The sequence below is a fragment of the Delphinapterus leucas genome, chromosome 19, assembly GCF_059928025.1.
Source record: "Delphinapterus leucas isolate spDelLeu-1000000601 "Yukka" chromosome 19, BTC_Dleu_Yukka2, whole genome shotgun sequence".
Lineage (NCBI taxonomy): Eukaryota > Metazoa > Chordata > Mammalia > Artiodactyla > Monodontidae > Delphinapterus > Delphinapterus leucas.
In genome coordinates, this window is record NC_143147.1 from 45,242,554 (window position 1) to 45,262,736 (window position 20,183).

Sequence of the window (20,183 nt, forward strand, 5' to 3'; positions counted from 1 at the left end):
CATACAGTAATCTGTGTTCACACACACACATACATACACACCATGAAGACATCACCAAAATCAAAATGTACATCACCTCAGAAAGTTTCTTAATGTCTCTTTGTAATTCTTCCTTCCCATCGTTCCTTGCCCTTCCCTGTTGCCATGCAACCATTGATCTGCTTTCTGTCTGCATTTTCTAGAATTTTATGTAAATGGAATCATACAGGGTATACTTTTTTCTAACTGGCTTCCAACTCAGCATGATTATTTTAATCTTCATCCATATTGTTGCATATATCAGTAATCCATTGCTGTTTATTGCTGAATAGTATTCCATTATATGGATGTACCACCATTTATCTATTCACCATTGATGGACATTTGGGTTTTTTCAGTCTTTGTCTATTACAGATAAAGTTGCTATGAATATTTGTGTACAAGTCTTTGTATGGATGTATACTTCCATTTCTCTTGGGTAAATACCTGCAAGTAGAATGGTTGGATCATTGGTAAGTGCATGTTTAAGTTTTTAAAGAATACCTATTTTCCATAGTGGTTTGATCATTTTACATCTCTATCAGCAGTGTAGGAGAGCTGCATTTTCTTCACATTGCGGCCAACATTTGCTATGCTCAGTATTTTTAATTCTACATAGTTTAATAGGTGTGTAGTTGTATCTCACTGTAGCATCCCTCATGATTAATCATGTCAAACATCTTTTCTTATGCTTATTTTCCATCTGTATATCTTTGAATCTTTTATCTATATTTTTCTCAAGTTTTAAGAGCTCTTTATATATTCTGGAAATTAGTCCTTTATTCTATATGTAAGTTGCTAAGTATTTTCTCCCATTCTGTGACTCATCTTTTCATTCTCTCAGGAGTGTCTTTTGCAGGGCAGAAATTTTTAATTTTGATGGTGTCTAATTTATCTATTTTATTCTTTTATGGATTATGCTTTTGGTGTTGTATCTAAGAAATCTTGCCTAACTCAAGGTCATAAGATTTTTCACCTGTTTTTTTTTTTTTTTTTTGCGGTACGCCGGCCTCTCACTGTTGTGGCCTTACCCGCCGCGGAGCACAGGCTCCGGATGCGCAGGCTCAGTGGCCATGGCTCACGGGCCCAGCCGCTCTGCGGCATGTGGGATCTCCCCGGACTGGGGCACGAACCCGTGTCCCCTGTATCGGCAGGCCGACTCTCAACCACTGCGCCACCAGGGAAGCCCTCATCTGTTTTGTTCTAGAAGTTTTATAGTTTTATGTTTTACATTTAGATCTTTGAACCAATTTGAGTTCATTTCTGTATATGGTTTGGATGGAAGTTCTTTTTTTTTTTTCTTTTTCACCTGGATATTCAATTTTTCCAGCATCATTTGTTGAAAAGACTATCGTTTCTCCACTTAAATACTTTTGAACCTGAAAGTCGGTTCTCCACATCTCTCTTCTTTCTATTCTGTTCCTTTGATCTTTTTGTCTATCTTTACACTACTATCACAATGTCTTAAAGGTGTAGCTTCATAAGCCTTGAAATCAGTTACTGTTAGTTCTTCAACTTTGTTCTTTTTCAAAGTTGTTTTAGTTATTCTAAATTTTATTTCCATATGAATTTTAGAATTAGCTTGTCAATTTCTATAGAAAAGCCTACTGGGATTTTGATCTATAAATTGATTTCGGGAGAATTGATGTCTCAACAATATTGAATCTTCTGATCCATGAATACTTTATATCTCTCCATTTATTTAGGTTTTCCTTAATTTCCCCCAGCAACATTTTACAGTTTTCAGTGTGCAAGTCTTTTACATCTTTCGTCAGATTTATTCTAAATATTTTATATGTTTGATTCTATTATACATAGTATTTTAAAACTTTGATCTCTGATTGTTTGTTGATATAAATTAATCTTTTTGTATGTTGATCGTGTACCCTGCAAACTTGATAAACTCATTTGTTAGTTCCAGTAGTATTTTTGTAGATTCTATCAGGTTTTCTACATAATCATGTTATCTGCAAATAAAGATAGATTTACTTCTTCCTTTCCATTCTGAATATCTCTTTTCTTTTTGTTGCCCTATTGCACTGGCTAGAACCTTCAGTGCAACGTCAAATAGAAGTAACGAGAGCAGACATCCTTGCCTTTGTCCTGATCCTGGAGAGAAAGTACTTTGTCCTTCACCATTAAATATGTTAGGTATTTTGTAGAAGTCATTTATCAAGTTGAGGAAGTCTCCTTCCTTTCCTAGTCTAATGAGGGCTGTTCTTTTCTTTAATCTGGAATGGATGTTAGATTCTTTCATTCTTTTCCTGCATCTATTGCAATGACTATGTGATTTTTCCCTTCTTTTCTTTTCTTAATTTGTTTCCTTATTTTTGGCTGCATTGGGTCTTCTTTGCTGCACGCAGGCTTTCTCTAGTTGTGGCGAGCAGGGACTACTCTTTGTTGCAGTATGCAGGCTTCTCATTGCGGTGGCTTCTCTTGTTGCAGAGCACGGGCTCTAGGTGCACGGGCTTCACTAGTTGTGGCACATGGGCTCAGTAGTTGTGGGTCACGGGCTCTAGAGCGCAGGCTCAGTAGCTGTCGTGCACAGGCTTAGTTGCTCCATGGCATGTGGGATCTTCCCAGATCAGGGTTCAAACCCATGTCCCCTGCACCGGCAGGTGGATTCTTAACCACTGCCCCACCAGCGATGTCCTGATTTTTCTTTTTTAGTGTACTAAGTTGGGTAAGTTGATTTTCAAATATTAAAGCAACCTTTCATTCTTGAGATAAACCCCACTTGGTCATGATGTATCATCTTTTTATATATTATTGGATTTGATATGCTAAAATTTTGTTAAGAATTTTTGCCTCTGAGTTCATGAGAGATATTGGTCTATAGTTTTCTTGTAATGTCATTGTCTAATCTTGGTATAGTGAAAGTTGGCCTTATAAATAAGTTGGGAAGTATTCCCTTCTCTTCAAGGTTCTGGTAGAGTTTGTGTACAATTGGCATTATTTTATTCCTTAAATGTTCGGTGGAATTTATCAGTTAAGCCACCTGGACTTGAAGCTTTCTTTGTTGGAAGGTTTTAAACTGCACATCCAATTTCTTTAATATCTTTATTCTTGAATAAACTTTAGTAGTGCATGTCTTTCAAGGAATTTGTCCATTTCATCTTGAATTTATTGGCATAAAGTATTCTATAATATTCTCTTATTATCCTTTTAATATCTATAGTACTTTTCTATTTTGCAGTTTATTTATTTCTACTTTGACCTTTATTGTGTTCTTCTCTTACTCTGTGATTAATTTGCTCTCGTTTTTCCAGTTTAAGGTGGAAGTTGAGGAAGCTGAGTACAGCATTAGCATATCCCACATGTTGACATAATATGTTTTCAGTTTCAGTGAGTTCAAAATAGTTTTTGATTTCCCTTTTGATTTCTTCTTTGACCACAAAGTTACTCAGAAGTGTGTTGTTTAGTTTCCAAATATTTGGAGCTTTTTCAGCATTTTTCATTTCTAATTTAATTCCATTGTGGTCAGAGACATATATTGATTGACTAAAATCCTTTAAAAAAATTTTAAAGTATTTTTTTAAGTTATTTTTTTGCTGCGTTGAGTCTTTTTTGCTTTGCCTGGGCTTCTTCTAGTTGCGGCGAGCAGGGGCTACCCTTCGTTGTGGTGCACCGGCTTCTCATTGGATGGCTTCTCTTGTTGCAGAGCACAGGCTCTAGGTGCGTGGGCTTCAGTAGTTTTGGCACACAGGCTCTAGAGTGCAGGCTCAGTAGTTGTGGCGTACGGGCTTAGTTGTTCTGCAGCATGTGGGATCTTCCCTGACCAAGGATTGAACCCGTGTCCCCTGTGTTGGCAGGCAGATTCTTAACCACTGAACCACCAGGGAAATCCCAATTCCAGTATTCTTAATCTTTTGTGTAGATCCATATTCCAATCTGGCGTCATTTTCCTTCTGCTTAAAAATACTTCTTTTAACATTTCTTATAGTGAAAGTCTACTAGTAATGAGTTCTTTCAGCTTTTGTATGTCTGAGATAGTCTTTATTTTGCTTTTGTTTTGACAGATGTGGGTATAGAATTCTAGCTTGATAGAATTCAATTCACTACTTTAAAGATGTTATTCCACTGAGTTCTCGTTTACATTGTTTCCAACAAGAATTCTGCTGTCATTGTTATCTTTGTTCCTCTGTATGTAGTGTATAGTTTTTTCCTCTGGCTGCTTTTAAATTTTTCTCTTTATTGCTGGTTTTGAGCAATTTGATTATTTTTTGTGCCTTGGTGTAGTTTTGTCCATGTTTCTTATGCTTAAAGTTCATTGATCTTCTTGACTTGCGGCCTCTCCCGTTGCGGAGCACAGGCTCTGGACATGCAGGCCCAGCGGCCATGGCTCATGGGCCAAGCCGCTCCACAGCATGCGGGATCCTCCAAGACCGGGGCACGAACCCACGTCCCCTGCATCGGCAGGCGGACTCTCAACCACTGCGCCACCAGGGAAGCCCACTTTGTGTGTTTATAGTGTTTACTAATGTAGAAAAATTTTGGGTATTATTTCTTCAAATTTTTGTATTTCTCCTCTCCTTCATGGACTCTAAGTACACATGTATTAGACCACTTGAAATTGTTGCACAATTTGCTGATGCTTTTTCATTTGTGTTGTTGTTTTGTTTTGTTACACGTTTTGTTTCATTTTGAATAGTTTCTATTACTATGCCTTAATGTTCACTGACCCTTTCTTCTGCAGTGTCTAATCTGCCATTAACCTCATTCAATGTCTTTTTCATTTAGACATTGTTTTTAATCTCTAGAAGCTCAATTTGGGTCTGTTTTACATTTTCCATGCCTCTACTTAACATTTTCAGTGTTTCAGTTCAGTGTCTGGGTTTCTTAACAACTGAAATACAGTTCTAATAACTTCTCTTCATGTATAATAACTTTTTTTTTTTTTTTGTGGTACGCGGGCCGCTCACTGTTGTGACCTTTCTCGTGGTGGACCACAGACTCCGGATGCGCAGGCTCAGGAGAGCCCCATGTGTAATACCTTTTTAAATGTTCTTTTCTACCAATTCTAACATCTGTGTAGATTATGGGTTAGTTTTGATTGGTTGCCTTTTCTCCTCAGTATGGGTCATATTTTCCTACTTCTTTGCATGCTTGGCAATTTTTCATATGATAACAGATGTGAGTTTACTTTATTGTGTGCTATATATATTTATATTCCTGTAAAATGCTTGGGCTTTGTTTTGTGTGAAATTAAGTTACTCAAAACAATTTTATTCTTTTACATCTAGCTGTTAAGATTCGTTGGGTAGGAGTCCAAGTAGCCTTTAGTCTGGAGCTCATTATTTGCAAGTACTGAGACAAGTCCTTTCTGAGTATCATGAGGTTTTCCAGTCTGACTTGTAGGAACAGGTACTATTCCTACAACCCTGTGTGATATCCAGTTATTCTTATTATTAATCCTTTCATGTGGTTCTTTTCCTGGCATCAAGTAATTCCTCACACAAATGTACTGACCAATACTGTGTTGAATTCTCAAGAGATCCCTCTGCATACCTCCAGAGTTCTTTGTCTGTGCACTTCTTTTCTCTCTGATACTCTGCTTTGTGAACTCTAGTTACCTTGGTTTTCCCAGACCCTCAGCTCCATTTCCTCAGTCAGGGAGTACACCAGTCTCGGCCTGGACTTCTCTTCCCTGTACCATGACCTGGAAACTCTCTCAGAGAAGTAAGTTAGGGCTATTATACATATCACTTCATTCATTTTCCATCTCCTGGGGATCACTGAACTGTATTGCCTGAGGTCCAGTTTCTTGAAAACTGTTGTTTCATGTGTTCTGCCTGATGCTTTCATTGTTTCAGGTGGGAGGTTAAATTGGTCCTTGTTACTTCATCTTGGCCAGTAGCCAATAACATTCTTTAAGTCTGTTTTATTTTGATACAGGGTCCAATTAAAGATTAGTCATTGCATGTCATATCTTTGTTTCCTTTAATCTAGAATATTTCCCTACTATTATTTTTTTTGGTCTTTTATGACATTGGCATTTTTGAAGAGTCTAAGCCAGTTGTCTTGTAAATTGCCCCACAATCTGGATTTGTCTGCTTCCTCATTTGATTCAAAGTAAACGTTTTGGGGAAGAATACTATATAGGGGATGTATTCTTCATACTTCATCACTTCAGGTGGCCCAGTGCTAAGTCTGATCACTTGATTAAGGTGGTATCTTCCATATCTCTCCATTGTGAAGTTATTTTTCCCCTTGGTAATTGATAAATAATATGAGGTGCCATACTTTGGGATCAGTGGAGATCCTACTTTCAAACAACTCTTCACCCAACTGTGCATCAATGATAATCCTTGTCTGAATTGATTATTACATTGATAGTTGCAAAATGACACTTTCCTAATCTATCATTCCTTTTGCATTTATTAGCTGACATGATTCTATAAAGAAGAGCTCCCCCACTTTTCATTTGAAGTATCATTATGAGCTCATGTGCTTTTTTTAAAATTAACTATGTTATAACTTATTATAATGATCATGTTATTCTTTGGAATGTTCCTTTTGTCTAGATTTGGCCAATGTGATCTCTGTTATTGTTTAACCAAATGATGCTTTTTTATTACGAGAATAATTTCTAATATATTACTACTGACAAATAGGACCTGAGAAAGGGACTCCAGAAGGTGCGGCCTTATCAGACTCTTCTTAGAAGTCTGCCTTCTTCCTGTGTACTCTCAACCCAAAGGCTTTTGGGTTGGAAGGAGATACTTCTGAATCAAATTACAGATCAATGTCACCCAATTCTAATCCCTATTCCCTTTTTTCTAGACATACCATACCTACTGCCATCCTAATCCTTCTGTTGGGCACCTCTCTCCTCCTCTATATTTATTTACAACAGTCAAGAGCAGCAATTGGCCAACCGACATCTATCCTTTTCTCCAGCCCATGAGCCCCAAGAACTCCTTTTTGTACTGGTCTGTGGTGGCCTTGGACTACCCCTTCTACCTACTCAAGTAACTCTTTTATCACAAATTTAATTACCAATGTTTCCATTTATAGGATCTTACCTAGCCATATGGCCTGCTGCCTCTGCCAATTTAAAGATACTATTGAGGTTGTCTGTAAGACACTCAAGCTGCATTGTGACAGTGAATGCCTGACAGACATGACACGCTGTGGTGAGTCTCAATTGTGGGATAATAAATTTTTAATTTAATTTTTAAATTTTTAATCAAGGATGATAAATGTTAAAATTAATGATGTAATTGCATTATTTTAATTCATTCATTCAGAGTTCCAGATCCCTAAGTTTCTAAGAACCACCCCCTTGCTAAAAATCAGATTCTTGGTTACATTATTAAGCTAATAATAGCTCAGGTACCTTATTAGCTTAATAATGTAACTGATCCGCATACATAAAGGAACGAGAGAAAGGAATGGAAGGGGGAAGGGAATTAACATCAATGACCACATATCCTATGCTGTGCTCTCTGCAAATGAGAACTTATTCATATAGCGCATCACATTTTGTAAACTGATTTATATACATTAAGTCTCAGGTACTCTTTGTCTCATAAGAGAGGTGTAAATATATTTTTGTTTATTTTGTGTGTTTCTGCAATCTTATAAAGAGTACAGGTGATGCTGTTCTATGTCCTATTTGGAGCCTGAGATTTTCTGGTTCAGAAGCTGCTACCTAGCCCTTCTAATGGATGGGAGAACTAGTTTATTCTTAGACTGTCTAGCTCTGAGCTTGCTCTGAATCTCAAGCTTTTCTATCCACAAAACACTCAAGGGGTTTCAACTATTTTTCTATATATTAGATTTATTGGCACTAACTTGATGACTTCCAAAATGTGCTTTCATGCCCAGGTAGCTTGAATACAAGTCTCTTTCAGTGATCTAGAGCACATCCTACAAATAACACTTTGCTACTTATATAAAGACAATATTGCTGATTTTTCAACACGGTTTTTTTTTTCTGGCCGTGCCACACAGCTTGTGGGATCTTAGTTTCCCAACCAGGGATTGAACCCAGGCCACAGCAGGGAAAGTGCCGTGTCCTAACCACCAGACCACCAGGGAACTCCCCCAGACAACTTTTTTTTACTAATTATATTACTCCCTTCTCCCCCAGATGTGGGCAGAAAAGGCATTTTTAATCTCCTTTTACAGGTGAGAAAAAACAAGATCAGAGGTGTTAAGTGCTATGACTCTAGTGCCCTGATCTCCTGTCCCCAGTTTGGGGCTCTCTGCAAGCCCATGCTCCTCCTTTCTCATGACCCTCCCCTCCTCCTTTGACCCTCACCAAAACTACTTTTAATCCTTTTGGAAGAGAAGCCCAGCTACACAATGGTACACATTACCTTCACACATTCAGAAGATTTGGATGGTTCCCCAAGTAAAGCTGGAAATATTAGAAGTAAAATGAAATGAAAGCAAAGTAGCCAGCTGAGAAAAGTTGCTTGTTCCCTTCTGCAGTTGAAGACCTCAAGTATTATTCCATTGATTTGTTGAACATTCCACATTGGCACATAATCTGGCAAATCTCTTAACTTATACCCCAGATCCCGCCCAAATTTTAGCAAAGAGCCAGGGCGGACATAGTGTTCTTTTCTGTATAGAGCCTTCTGTTATGGGCGCTGGGATATATGGAAGCAGGGACTGAGCAAAGGACTCGGTGGGCGGGTGGAGAAGGACATGTCCAGATGACGACCTGTTAGCGGCGGTTATTGTCGTGGTCATCTGTGATAGCAGCAAGACCACAAGCACACTGAGGGGGTGGAGAGAGGAAGCCTCACCCTCCCCTCCCCCTGAGGCAGGACGGGATGGGGTATATGAATGTGAGGAGTCACAGTAGATCTGCAGAGAGCCCAGCTGAGTAGGGGAATATTTGTCTTCCAGCCTTGCCTTTCCTTGAGTTCTGGCCCCTGGGAGCCAGTGGAGTAATGCTGAACATAGTTACTATATCTCACGCTACAGAATTTTCTGAGTAGATAGCCCCTTTTTCAAGAGATATCTTTTTCACATTTTGTTGTTGCCAGTCATAGGCTTAAGTGTGGGTTTCTTTTACTCCTCAGTGGCACTCAAACTTTGACTGATTCCTAATTTATTTGGCTGTGGACTGACAAAAAGCTGTCCCATTAGTTTTCGATGATCAAAAACAGTCCCTTCTTTTTTGACAGATGAAGAAACATCTATAGGGAATGCAGAAGGATCGTTGATGAAGGTGTTACAAGCCCGCAAGAAGAACACCACCACTGAGCTGACTATTGAGTCCGAGAGGGCGTCGTCAGAGAAAAGTGCTGTCAGCTTGTCAGGCTTCATGAATGAGCAGCTGGCCTTTAATAATAAAAGTGATATTATCGGTGCACTAAATTACATACTGCCCTATATCCCAAAGGGAAATCTAGGAGATGTGGAATCAACATTATTACCATTCATTCAACTTCTTTTCTCAAATACACCAGATGGAGATATGCCGCAGGGCCTTTTGAAAGGCAATACAAGGAGCCCTTCTGTTAAACCTGTAGCCAAGAATTCAACTAATAAAAACAAATTGAGGAAACTCCATTTTGCGGAAAATTTGTTAGCTGCAGAAACTCAAGAAAAAGTTGATGAGGTTAAAAAGGAAGAAAAACCTGCCACGCGTACGCATTCCAACATTTCAAGTGCCACGTTTAAACGCTACATCTTTCAAAAGAAATTGCAAACTGCCCAACCACAGAAAGACAGCCTAGCAAAGATTGAGAGTACAGAGGAAAGGCTGCTGACAGCGAACAGGGTCCTCAAGGGCCCAAGGGGCATACAGAAAATGCACCTCAAAGCAGTGGGAGATGAGAGCGTCAGGGGGAAACAGAATGCCCAGCCATCTGAGGCGAACACTGCTGAAGAAAGAAGCCTCAGGAGGCCAACCCCAAGAAACCTGAAACAGCTTCTCATGGTTCAGAGTCCCAGGAAGCTGGTGGGAAAGTCCTCCAATGCAGAGTCTGCATTCATAAAGGAACACAAGGCAGCAGGCTCCTCTTCCCTGAAACAGTACTTCAAGGGCAGGCCTTCTGCCTCCATCCCTCCAAAATCCTCATCTGAGGTTAAAAGTAGATCAAAAGACTTATCCAACACTATTCATGTTTTAGAGGATGCGAAGGCTAGAATTAGAAATATTAAGGACTTCGAACTAATCTCACATTCTGGAAACAAATACATCTTCCATAAAATTAGGTCTCATCGGGTCCAAAGAAAACCCAAAGGCAAAAGGAGTCGAAAGTTCAGAAAGAAAAGTTCACTCAACAGAATGATGCTTGCAAGCCCTCCGTTCTCTGTACTGAGGAGTCTCATAAATTCCCCTCCACAAGAGGCTCTTTCATCTTCAGGAGAAGTGACTTCTCAGGAAAAGCCTTTTCCAGAATTATTTTCCCTTTCAGACCCTTCCACAGAAAACACTACTTCAGGAAACAATACTGCACACAATGTTTCTGAACAAATTATTTCTACAGGAAGCTCTACTCTGCCAGGAGGAACCGGCCCTGGAAACACTACCCATAGGAGCGTGTCCCCTGCACATTCTACTGTTGCTGCAGACAGCAGTATGCCGACTGTTCAACACACCAACCAAACACGATGGGAGGACCACAACACGGGCACTGAATTATCCTCTAAGCCCGCAGGCTTCGCTTTCCCAGGGCTCACATCCCCTGGTGATCAAGTTGAAACTCAGCTAAACCAGCAGCTACGGTCCCTCATCCCCAACAATGACGTGCGAAGGCTCATTTCTCATGTTATCCAGACTTTAAAAATGAACTGCTCGGAGACGCACGTGCAGCTGGCCTGTGCCAACCTCATCTCTAGAACAGGCCTCCTGATGAAGCTTCTCAGCAAGCAGCAAGAAGCAAATGTGTCCGAAGCGGAATGGTATACGGACCAGTGGAAAGCTGACAACTATATCAGTGAGAGCACAGAAGCCCAGAGTGAGCAGAAAGGGCAGGAGTCAAGTGAGGTGAGGATAACCCCTGACACATGGGAGCTGGACTTTTACTCAGTTTAGGACACGCCATTAACGTGCCCAAGCAGGAATGCCACGGGCTCCTAGTCTGTATCTTATCTTCAGCCATGAAACGGGCTAAGACAGTGATCTCCCACTTTGCTCATTTAGACAGTGTGCCACTCTTCCTAGGGTAGACGAGAAAAGGCATAACACAAGATAAATAAATTGTAGAAGAAAATGCTAATGATAAGATTAATAACATTAAATTTATAGTAGTTTAAGAATAGTTAGCTATTGTTTAGAATAGGTTTAAGAATAGTAAGTTTTCATCCCTTCTATCTCCTTGTTTTTAAAAAATTGTTATTTATTTTTTTAGCTCACAAAAGAAGTTCCACGATATGGCTATAACAACAAACTCATCTTGGCAATATCCATATCTGTAGTAGTGACGATTTGGGTTACAATTCTCTGTCTCATTGAGGTAAGGACAATAATTAATTCAGATTCAGAACCCACAAACTGAGAATTAAATCCACCTTTCCACCTACTACTACTTGATTCTTCTCTTTAGTCATGAGGACTGACATACACTTTGTTCTCTTACTGAAAAGTATATTCCTAGATGTTTTTTTGTGGGTTTTTTTTTTTTGGTTGCATTGGGGCTTCACTGTGGTGCACGGGCTTCTCATTGAGGTGGCTTCTCTTGTTGTGGAGTACGGGCTCTTGGCGCGTAGGCTCAGGAGTTGTGGCGCACGGACTTAGTTGCTCCGCAGCATGTGGGACCTTCCCAGACCAGGGATCGAACCCATGTCCCCTGCGCTGGCAGGCGGATTCTTAATCACTGTGCCACCAGGAAAGTCCCCACAGGATTTTTAAAGGAACTGCACTCCCAGGAAATCTCTATGGAATTGGATCCATGATAACAAGCCATTGGACTATTTTGACAAGTTAAGTTTATAAGAAGGCCAGAGTTGACGTGATAGTAAAATTCCTTCAACTCAAAACACTATGCTGATTTGATGTACTCACCAGTCACTCTCATTCTACTTTTGATTTCTTTCCTTGTTGGCTGAAATGATGAGAGGTATACGATCTCCAAAGTCACGGAGCTATTAGTCACCCTGGGAGCGGTAAAAGGACATTCCTAAAAGATAAAAGTGTGATATTATCAATTCCTTAGGTTTACTTAGCATCTTTCTTCTCCGGTGTATTAGGAATTGTGTAGATAGGTTCCATTAAACCACTGCAAGTAAAATCCTGCAGCAGGCCACCCTAAAGTATGTCATATTTATAGTAGCCTATTCCTGGAGGTAGCCTGTCTACCTTTTGTTCAGTTACACAGTGGTTTATTACTTTTCCCCACAGGCAGTTGCTAACATTAAAAGAGTGGTTTTAATAAGCTGACAATCTTGATTCTACCCTACGAATCCAACCTGCTTTATTTACCTTTTCTCTTTTAATGGCCTCCCTCCATTCCAGCCAAAGCAGCTCCTCACTATACACTACTAACACCATACCCATTCCTACTTTGGTCTGTGCCTTTGCCCATCTAAAATTCCTTTATTTTGCTTTGCCTGTGGAAGCCCTATGAATCTCTGAAAAGCCAACTCAAGTTCAGATATCTTTCTTCATAAAGACTTCCCTGAATACTCCAGCCCTCCTGATCCTAGTCCTGTGAGGTTTGTCACCATTTCTTAGGGGCCATAGCAAAGCAGTCCCCTCCCCTCAGAACTCAAAAAAGTGGTAAGCAGTTTTTTAAAAGGCAGCCCCCCAAGAGAGAAACACCAAGGTTAGCACATCATGGAGCTGAGCAGAGATGTGTAAGGACCAATGGCTTCCTGGCATAGCAGACTTGAATAAAACCTGACATGATATACAAACTTCTAAAGAGAAATGTGTCTGTCTGCAGAAGGGTTGGTCAGTAGTGAAAGCATAGAAAAGATGAGGAGAGACCAACATGGGCAGTGCCCATCCTCACATTGCCCGAGAGTAGAGAGGGCACCTTAGGCAGCATAACTGAAGAGTCAGGCCCCCTAGCCAGGCTGCGCCTGTTGAGGAGATGGACGGATCCAGCTACCTCAGGCCTTCCCATTAAATTCTCGATTCAGCTGATTCCTTTTCTAATTCTGTTCTCACTAAGTAGCCTTCGATTGTTTGATTGTGCTTTAGTGTGCCACGGAGGCCTGTCTCCACAGAAGGTAATTCTCTCATTGTGTAGACACGGATGCCCTGTGTGTAGAACAGATGTATTTCTCATTGTCAAGTAATAATTTGGCATTCTGAGTTTTGATCACTCCTGTGATGTTGATAAAGTGCGACGGCCACAACAGGAAGACGTGAGTTCTCTCTTGGTGAGGAAGAGTATGATTTCTGAGCCAGGAGGCTGGGGACTGGCAGGGGGTCAGCTTGCTAGTCATTGGCCATTGCCCAGACTGTACCCTCTACATCTCCAGGTGGCATATGGCCTTTTGCTTTTTTAGAATTTCTGGAAAGTCCCCTTTTTATTGTTTTTAACTTCTATGTAGTTTAACCTTGCATTTGTTTTGTTTTGTTTTGGCCTGTGGGATCTTCGTTCCCCAAGTAGGGATTGAACCTGTACCCTCGGCAGTGAAAGCGAGGAGTCCTAACCGTTATTTCCTCTCCCCACTTATATGCTAAGCTTTTTGAGGACAGGGGCCATGCAGTGTTCTTCCTATGGTAGACAATAATGGGGTTCAACGGAAGAGACATGAGGCATTATGTCAATTCCACAGTGAGGAATAATGCAGCCGAATATTTATTTGAAGTAGCATAGAGTCCAGCAATAGACCCATGTGTTCTTAAGACTTTTGAAATGTCATGTTTTAATATTCGAATCAGTGGGAAAAAATGAATTAATGGTGAAAGAATAGCTGCCTAACTCTTTGGGGGGTAAATAATAGCAGATCCCCATTTTTCATCTTAAATAAACATATTTCCATAAATGTGAAGAAAGACCACATAAAGGTATTAGAAGAAAATAAAAGCAATATTTTTATAATCTTATGGTGCGAAAGAGCCTTCAGAGCCTGATGCCACAAGCAGAGCCTTTGATATATTCCACCATCTTGTCTGTGACACCAGCTTAGCATTGATTCATGCCAAGCGTAAGATGAAGAGTTTTCCATATATTGTCTGATTTAATGCCCACAGTCCTGTAAGGATGATATTACTATCCCTCCTTCATAGATGAAGGAGACCAATGTAAGGCCCCAGTGGCCAAACCAAAAGCAGAAGCAAGTTTCACCCGACTGCAAAGCTTGTGCTCCCTACTCCACTCTTTTGTCGTGTCTCCTTAGAGACAAAAACACTGGAAAGATTCGAAACACTGAAATTCAATGAAAGCCAGTATTTCTTTACTATGAAGAGTTGTTTGTTAGTTTGTTTGTTTGTTTGGGGGTGGCGGGGTTTGACCATGCTCTGCAGCTTGCAGGATCTTAGTTCCCTGACCAGGGATTGAACCTCAGGCCACAGCAGTGAAAACGCCAAGCCCTTACCACTGGTCCACTAGGGAACTCCCAAGAGTTTCATAAGTCAACAAGAAGAAGACAAAGAGTCAAGGGGAAAAGGGGGCAAGGGCTGTGAAGAGTAGGAGGTGTGTTGACAGTCTGCCACCATATCTGCCCGTCCTCTCCTCATGGCTCATGTGGGATGGGTTTTGTTAGCGAGGCCTTTGTCACCTCATGACGTAAAAATCATCTCTAATATTTTCTTCAAGTACTTTTATAATCTGTCTAGAATTTGTTGTATTTCTTTTTTAGTGTGGTTGAGGTAGGGGATCTAACTTTTTCCCCCTACATGAAGATCTAGTTGTTTTCAAATCTTTCACTGAATGGTTTATTCTTTCTTCCCTGGTCTAATATACTATCTTCATCTGGACTCTATTCTGTGATCCAGTTATCTTGTCCTGTACCAGTACCAGTATCACACTGCTTAATTCTAGTTGCTCTATAACATATTTTATATCTGGTAGGGCAAGGTCCTACTCTTTGACCTTCTTTTTCATACATTTCATAACTATTCTTACATATATTCCCTACCAAGTGTCAGCTGGCTAGGTTTTATTTAAAAATTATTTTGGATATAAATGGATTGCATTGAATTTGTAGGTTAATTTGAGGAGAACTGACCTCTTTACAACATTCTAAGAGGATGGTATCTCATGCCATGTAAGTACTTCTTCTTAAGGTCCTTCAGAAAAGTTTTAATATTTTCATCACATAGGTCTTACAAGTTTTTGGTTAAGTTCATTCCTAGGTACTTTATGCATTTTTATGGATATAGTAAGTGGGATGTTTCTTCTGTTTTTTAGTTCGTTATTTGTGTTATATGGGAAAGCTATTGAGGCTTATATGTTGATCTCTTGATTTTGTATGGAGCCATCTTACTCATGTTACTTCCAATAAAATTTCGGTTGATTCTTTTGGTCTTTTTAGGTCCCTCATTTCATATGCAAATATGTTTGTCTCTTCCTTTCCAATACTTCGTTTTTCTTATCTTACTGATTAAGACCTCCTCCACAATGATCAATAGTAGCAGTGATCATGGGCATCCTACTCTTGTTCTTGACTTTAAAACAAAGCTTAGGGGCTTCCCTGGCGGTGCAGTGGTTGAGAGTCCGCCTGCCGATGCAGGGGACACGGGTTCGTGCCCCGGTCCGGGAAGATCCCACATGCCGCGGAGCGGCTGGGCCCGTGAGCCATGGCCGCTGAGCCTGCGCGTCCGGAGCCTGTGCTCCGCAACGGGAGAGGCCACAACAGTGAGTAGGCCCGCGTACCGCAAAAACAAACAAACAAAAAACAAAAACAAAGCTTAGGTTTCTGCTAGATACTTTTATTTTCTTTTCCTACTTCTAAGAGTTTTTATTAGGAATTATCTGTTGAACGTTATCTAAAACAGTCAATAAAATATATCGCCGGCTGCGTGCAAGACCCTAAGTTAGTTACTGTGGAAGAGTCAAAGGATTTTTAAACAGGGCAGAATTCCTTTCCTTAAAAAAGTTATCATCTCACTGGGTAGATAAGATTTAAAGTAAAAAGGAATGAATAAGGATTTGGAAATAGTTGTAATGGATAATCGTGATCATGTTTTCTTTCAAAACAGACTTATTCTCATAAAACTGCAAGAGAGGAGGATAAAAGAAGAAGCAGAAGGTAAATATTGGTCTTTGAAAGCAGAATTTTACGACTAGAGGAGAACTTAGCACTCATCTATTTCAATTTCCTCACTAAAGGCAGGAAGAATGTTTAATTACCCTAATGGTTTACCCTAATTTATGTATCAGCAGAATTAGCTCCCCAGCCCAAGCTGAGTTAGAACAGGACTGGCAGAGGTTCATCTGCTTTCACTAGTCCTTTAAGGAAAGAGGGTGGACGGGCAGGGGTTTTGGTTGTACCTGTTCCTGCTGGCCTGACGCCTGGTTCCTAGGCATCAGGCCAGACCAGAGGCCTTCTAGGAGGCTCTGGGGTCGGGAGGGCCACATGGTTGGGGATGTAGGGGTTGGCCTCACTCAAAGCTGACGAAAGGTAGAACATGTGAGTCCCTTCTGTAAACTGGCAAGAAAACTTCCCGTCTCATCCTGCTGCTTTTCAGGCCCCTACTCTCTATTCCCTTTATCCAAACCTCATAGAATTTTAACCGGGAGAAACTTTAGACTGTAGTTTGTCTCATCCTTTTAGAATAAGGAACTGGAGAAAGAGAAAGGGAAAATATCTTGCCCCATGGTCATACTGCTAGTGATTATCAAAAAGAAGATGGTCCCTTTCCACTGAGGACTTCTCTGCTGATCCCACTGTGCTTGGGCTGTGAGCTACGTTTTATGTCACAATTCAGTAGACACATACTATATGGACAAAAGTAGTTTCTGAAACAAACTTATTGTGCACTCTGATTTTTCTTCTATTCTATTTGTATTCAAAAAGAGTATTTTGTGTTTCCCTGCTGGTCATGGCCTTTAAACTGATTCCACTTTTCACTGACCCCTCAGTGATACCCTGCAGTGTGAAAGTCAGAGAGCTATAGATAACTTTGCTTGTTGGGTTCACGTGTTTACTTGGTGTGATTCAACTTATAGGATAGAGCAGCCAGGAAAATAAAAGTACCTTCTCCCCACACCCACACCCCAGCAAATGCTGCATGTGCGACTAAGTCCGAAGCGGACTGGTGTGAAGCGCATCTAGAGAGTAACGTGTTTCTGCCCAGCGCCGTTGTGCAGTGTTTTCACCGCACGAGGGCACTTGGCCAAGGGCCAGGAAAGGTGACCGGGGCTGAAAATCCTGCCTATACTCCATGCTAAGCCACATGCAATGGTCTCCCCGGAGACACTGGGGGGCCATTTTGGACAGGCACAGAGAACTTCTGGAAGGCCAGCACGCATGGAATGATTTTCAAGATCCCGGGCCTGTGGTGATTTTGTTCATTGTGATTATGGACTGAGGTACCCGTTTAGTCCTAATAAGACCAGAGATAACACATTGTGAGAGAGGTGAAAAATGACATGTAACACTAACTGTGTGTGTTTTCCTCCAAGGGGCTTTTTTCGATTTCTGCTGTGTAAGAGAAGCTCAGGGGAAAGTGAGAGTCAGGTAAATTTGAGGAGGATAAAGAACTGTGGCCAGAGAAAGCAGGGGAGATGCAGAATTAATATTTCCCTTTCTGTGTTCTAGGAGGGCTTTTTCGGGAGAAGGCGGCCACTTTGGCTTAGGGATACGTATAGGCCCCTCAACGCCACACGCATGGAAAACATGGCACAAAAGCTACACGACAGGGAGTCTTCTGATGAGAATGAGATATTCTATAAGGATGCAGGGTAAATGATAGGGGACAGTATAAAATTCTCATCTAAAAGGAGGAAATAAGGAAAACTGTATTTGTTCCTTTCAAAAGTAAAAGCCTTGGCATTACTCTTCTTACCCCAGGGAAGTCATCAAAGCCCCCGCAGAGAAGCTTCTGGCTGCCTATTGGATCAATGCAGAGGCGGGTGACGAAAGTTAGACTGCACACGAGACTGCCACAGAGTGAGCCCTGTTCTGCCTCAAGCCATCTGCAAACGTTATTTTCTTCTTTCTTTTTTTTTTTTATTACTTATTACATTGGCTTCTCAGCATTGCCTGTAAAAATACGTATTTTATGATATTAAAATGTATAACCAAGTCTAACCATGTGGTGAAGGAATTAAAATGTAAATAGTTGAATATTTATATACCAATAACAAGGGCCTGCAAGAAGAAGCAGGGCTGAAACTAGAATCCCTCATGTAGCCAGTACTTCCACAAGAGGAAATGGGGGCAAAGGAGGATGAGTAGAAGGACGAAGAGGGGCTTCCCTCCCTTGTTTCCCCAGTATCATCCATCCCTGGGAACTGGAAAACATACCATCCTCAAGGGGCATAGATCATTAAATCAAATAACAATTTATTCTGGTGCCCTCTCTCTCCTGGTTCATCAAGTACCAGTTATTTACAACATGCTCGACCTCCTGCCCATAGAGGATCATCTACTTCTGGCCCCTCACGTACGGTCATTGGGGATGCGAGAATATTTGGATCACTGGGCCTCCCTCCACTGTGGAGCCAAGGCCTGACTTTTCTCCCAAGTTCTCAAACTCAGGTACAAATGTGTACCCTGTCTTGGTAGGGGGTTCTCCACCATTTCAAGCTGGTGGAAAATTCCCATTTGGTTGTTTTTTTTCTTTAAAAAAAAATCCCAACCCTTGGATGACTAGCAGGGAGGTGCCAGAAAGACAGGGTAAAGAAGAATGTGTGAGAGCAGCCATTGCCCAAGACGGCCCTCCTCAGGCCCTGGCCTCTCCTGACCCCACTGCGGGTCAGCTGTGTGCTGCTCGGCTCCCTGCAGCTCAGCCCAGCACCAAACCTACCCACGTCCTGCCTCACCCAGCACAGGCCCCGGGCTGCACGATTCCAAATGATTCTATAATGACAGTGCCACCCGCAGAAGGTGCAAAGGCTCTTCCACTCCTGCAAAGAAAGTCATTAATCACATTTATTAAGTCAGTGAGAGTTAAATACAGTAATGAGTAAAAGAAATTCTGGATGAACACGATTTGATAATGTACCAAAATGACCACAGGTAGTGCTGGTGGTTTAGTAATATGAGGTGAAGAACGGTGCAAGCCACGGGGTGATAGCACACGGTCCCCCAGAGGATCAGTGGGCCTGGGAGACAGCACAGTAGGTTCTGCCGGTTGGGTGGGGTTCCAAGCAAAGTGAACGGCCCATCGGTTCTTCTGATTTATTAGTTTGCTGATGCTGCATGAGAGACATCTGTTCTCTCAGTGCCTGCCCAAGTCACCTCCCAAAGTTTCTTACTGAGAATGAAAAACAAGTGTTTTTCTCTGGGCGGTGACTTGTTGAGGCAACAAGTATTTACTGTGTTTAAGGCGCATGACTAATACTAGTAACGATAGGAAGGAGCAGCAGCTAACATTTACCACTCGCTTGCTTGGTGCCAAGCCCTGGGTTAGGCATCTTATGGTCTAATTTAGGCCAACAGTCCGTGGAAGTATATCTTGTTATCCTCGTTTGACAGATAGGAAACAGGGTTTAAAGAATGTAGGTAACCTGCTCAAGGGCCCAAGACCCCACGTCCAAAAGTGTGAGTTAAGGATGGAGCCCAGAACTGTTAGACTCCAACAGGGATGCAGAGAAGTATAAGCTGTGTTTGCCACCAAAGAGTTGATAACAATGATAATAATGAGGAGAAGGAGGCAACTGCTGTTTATTGAGCACCTGCTATGGACCGGGTACAGTACTAGGCACTTTGGTTACACTATTAGGTCACAAGAGCGGAAGGTCCCCCTGCCCGCTCAAACTCTGTAATGAGTGGGGGTCTGATTTCAATAAGAGAGGTGGTCACAAAGACAGGGAGCTGACGAGAAGCCAGGGGTAGAGATCCTTGTACTACTGCTGGGCTTCCCAAAGTGTGGACCAGCATTCCAGGTAGCTCCGGGTTCCTATTTTGGGAGATTTCCATTATTTCAAAGTTGGTACATAAATGAGGCTTAGATAATATTTTTGGTATCTTACTACCTCAGATTTGTACAATTTTTTATTAGTCTCAAATGCTACCCTACCGTATTTGTAAATTAAAATTCCCAAGAGTAAGATTCTGCATTGCCCAGCTTGACCTAGATTGGGCAGTGTTTTTGCCAGAGCCGGAGACTTCACCTGGCCAGCCTGTGAGTGAGC

General features: G+C 41.3%; 1 protein-coding gene across 1 annotated transcript in view; it reads left to right on the forward strand.

The window, feature by feature from the left end:
* The window catches only part of LOC111166294 (leucine-rich repeat-containing protein 37A2-like), a 43,282-nt gene extending 25,214 nt beyond the window's left edge, over nt 1–18,068 (forward strand). Inside the window, exons 8-13 of the mRNA XM_089901823.1 lie at nt 7,036–7,154; nt 9,162–10,972; nt 11,337–11,441; nt 16,082–16,131; nt 17,508–17,562; nt 17,644–18,068. Of these exons, the coding sequence (XP_089757949.1) occupies nt 7,036–7,154; nt 9,162–10,972; nt 11,337–11,441; nt 16,082–16,131; nt 17,508–17,562; nt 17,644–17,790 (2,287 nt within the window). The 3' untranslated portion in view covers nt 17,791–18,068. The remainder of the gene's footprint in view (nt 1–7,035; nt 7,155–9,161; nt 10,973–11,336; nt 11,442–16,081; nt 16,132–17,507; nt 17,563–17,643) is intronic.
* The last annotated feature ends 2,115 nt before the right edge of the window (nt 18,069–20,183 follow it).